Source organism: Entamoeba invadens (assembly GCF_000330505.1).
Source record: "Entamoeba invadens IP1 unplaced genomic scaffold scaff_1105074726009, whole genome shotgun sequence".
NCBI lineage: Eukaryota > Evosea > Mastigamoebida > Endamoebidae > Entamoeba > Entamoeba invadens.
In genome coordinates, this window is record NW_004440436.1 from 58,209 (window position 1) to 61,287 (window position 3,079).

Here is a 3,079-nt window from a genome sequence, read left to right on the forward strand (position 1 = left end):
CCTTGTAAAAATTGCGAAATCCAACTCTGATTTTCTACAATAAAATAATAAATAAATTAATTTAAAAATGTCTGTTTCCAAACCCAAGTAATAAACAAAATTTTAAAATATCAATGAGGTTTTTATTGCTATGGTTTTCAGTGATTCCCACCGTATTGTTTATTATTGCGTCGAGTACTTTATTACTGGGACCCACTCCCAAAGTTTCAATGTCTTATTGGTATGAAGAAGTATTAGCCAACAAATCAAATGCCAAATTTCAAAACGACTTTGTTAATTTCAATCGCTTGAATTACAGTGGTGAATGCGGCGAAGTCTTTAAATACCGTCCAAACAACGATCGTGACTATGTCATTGGCTCTTATAATTTCAACTCTCATGTTCCTTGTATACCCAAAGAGATGTGGGACACACTAATCATGGCACGCACATCTATGCCACACTCACACTTTGTTTTTATCATATACAAATTTCCACAACCAACTTGTCACGACTTGGAACGTCTTAAAAAGCTTCGAGTTGAAGTGGTGCGTGCTTTTCGGAATGAAACAGAAGACGCAAGTTGCACGCGGTTTTATGAGATTGAAAAGTTTATTACAATTAACTACAACAAAATAGACCGACTTGTTTTAATTGATTTGCGAGACACACTCTTCTATGGAGACTTCTTTGCGACATTTCATGACGATGAAGTCGCTTACATCACTGAATGCTTTGGCACTAAAATCACTGAGAACTGCTGGGGGCCATATTTGAAAGAGGATCACTACCTTTGGATTGTCAAATACTTTGGAAGGCAAATAGCAGATGATCTTGCAAAGACGGGACTTCCTGAGATAAATGCCGGCTTTGGGTTTGGAGGGATTAAAAAGATGAAACGGTTTGTCGAGGTCTATAACACTTATATGGATAGAAAGAAAATGCAGTGGGGGTATGAACAAAGCCTTTTAAATGTACTAATTTATAATGGGACGTTTTCTGATATTGGTATGAAAACTATAACTTGTGAACAAAGGTTGTGTTATATAGGACTCGAAGCATTCACTCTTGAAAATAAAAATATCTATTTTAATGGGTCAAAATGCTCACCAGTTGCCAGTCATAAATTTACTGCTAAAAATACAGTTGAGTGGAAAGTTAGATAAGAAAATTGTCGAGAAAATTGAATCTATTGATTTTTTTTGTTTTTTTTTTCAAATGTCAACAAGTCGTTTTTTAATGTTCAAATATTTGAAATTATTTAAATTTAAATAAAACTTATAAATTTTACCTCAAGAGCAAAACATTTTTAGACTGAAACTAAAAACAGAGTTATCTAAAGAACGGTATTTAAGGTTTTATTGTCTAAAAATCTCCCGGTTTTGACAGATTTGTTTTATCTTTTTAAGTGTACAAATTCTATGAATGTGAAATGTTATTAATTAAAAATACATTAAAACGCAATGTTAATATTATACGTTTAAACACATAAACTTTTTCATTATATAATTGGGAGTTGTTTGTATGAATAAGTATTGACTTATTAAATTATAACTTTAATCAGTTGTAATTTTGATAGAAAAAATATTTAATTATATAATATATAATAAATAATTTAATTTATCATATATTACACGTACCACTTTTAGTCTCATATATCATATAAATGAATACCAATCATTCAAATTTAGATGTAATTTAATATTAATATTTAATATTTGAATTTTAATTATTACACAATAAGTTGACATTAAAAAAATGAAGTTAATTAATGTCTTTAACTTTGTAACTTAAAAACATGTTTTACTAGTAATAGAATGTTGATATTTTTTCTCTTACTTCTCATAAAATCGTTCGGGCAACCAGACAAGAAAAAAGAAGAAGACAAACAACAAGAGGAATTTCCTTCCCTTCAACCACTTGCTCAAAATCTTCCTCAACAAGTTCCAGTTCAAGAACTGCCTCCACGTTTCAGAGGCAGGGGAAGGTATCAAAGACCCCCATTCCGTCCACAGTATTTTCAACAACCACCACATCAATTTCGACCACATTTTTATCCTCAACAAACAAGATATCAACAGCCAAGATATTTACCACCTTTTCAACAACAACCAAGAAGACCTTTAGAAATACCTCAACCCCAACAACAACCACCTGGTCCTCCTCATGTTCCTCAGATGCCACAACAAACCAGGTATCCAATGTATCAAAGAAAAGAAAAGGAATTACCAAAAGAGTCTCCAATACCACCACAAACTCCTCAGAAAGAAGAGCCTGTTGTAAGACCTAAAACAACTCTTCCACCACAAAAAGTTATACCTCCACAACAAACACCACCAGTTCATATTCAAACACAAGAAGTACCAAAACAAAAAGAAGAGGCTGTTCCACAAGAAATCACTTTTTATCAAAAAAGGAAAAAAGAACGTGAAAGAGAGGCTGAGAAATTGGAATTTCCATTTTTACCACCAAAAGCTAAATACCCAAATCGAATTCCAGTGACTCCAGACATTTACCCCATGAAAAAAATGCTTGAGACATTGTCTTCTTATTCGATGTGTAAATTCTATATGGATCAATTTGTTCCAGACTTCATAGTGCATTCACGATATTGGCTTGGTGAGTTGTGTGTAGATGGACATTGCAATTTTCCGGTTAAAACAACAGTCAAAGAAGGATTTATATTACACGGGTATTGGCCACACTATTATAAAAACAGAAATCTGTTCTGTTGCACTAACTTTTTTGGCCCAGATAACGCAGAGAATATGCTTTTAAGAGATCAAGACTTAATAAAAGAAGTTAATCTCAAGTGGATGTCTATTGGAATGTGTCGTTTTGCCATCTATCAATGGGACAAACACGGAAGTTGCACAATGAAATTGTTCAAGGGGCCGAATGGTCCAATTGATTATATGAGAACTGCATTAAATTTGTATGACGAAGTTGACATTTGGGAATTACTACAGAAAAGCGAGTTAAAAGTTGAAGCTGGAAAATATTATGAAAGAAAGGAATTAAAAAGAATTTTTAAAAATTACTTTGGTGTGGAGGTATCAATTAGTTGTAGAAATCAAATATCTCTTTATGAAGTCAAAGT

The 3,079-nt window shown here is 32.6% G+C and overlaps 1 protein-coding gene across 1 annotated transcript; it reads left to right on the plus strand.

Annotated features, from left to right (window-relative positions):
- Positions 1-1,796: 1,796 nt before the first annotated feature.
- On the plus strand, positions 1,797-3,024 carry EIN_294490 (hypothetical protein; the record flags this gene model as incomplete). Its single annotated transcript, XM_004257692.1, has 1 exon — positions 1,797-3,024. A coding segment is annotated over one exon (1,228 nt), but the record flags the coding sequence as incomplete, so codon positions are not given.
- Between the last annotated feature and the right edge of the window lie 55 nt (positions 3,025-3,079).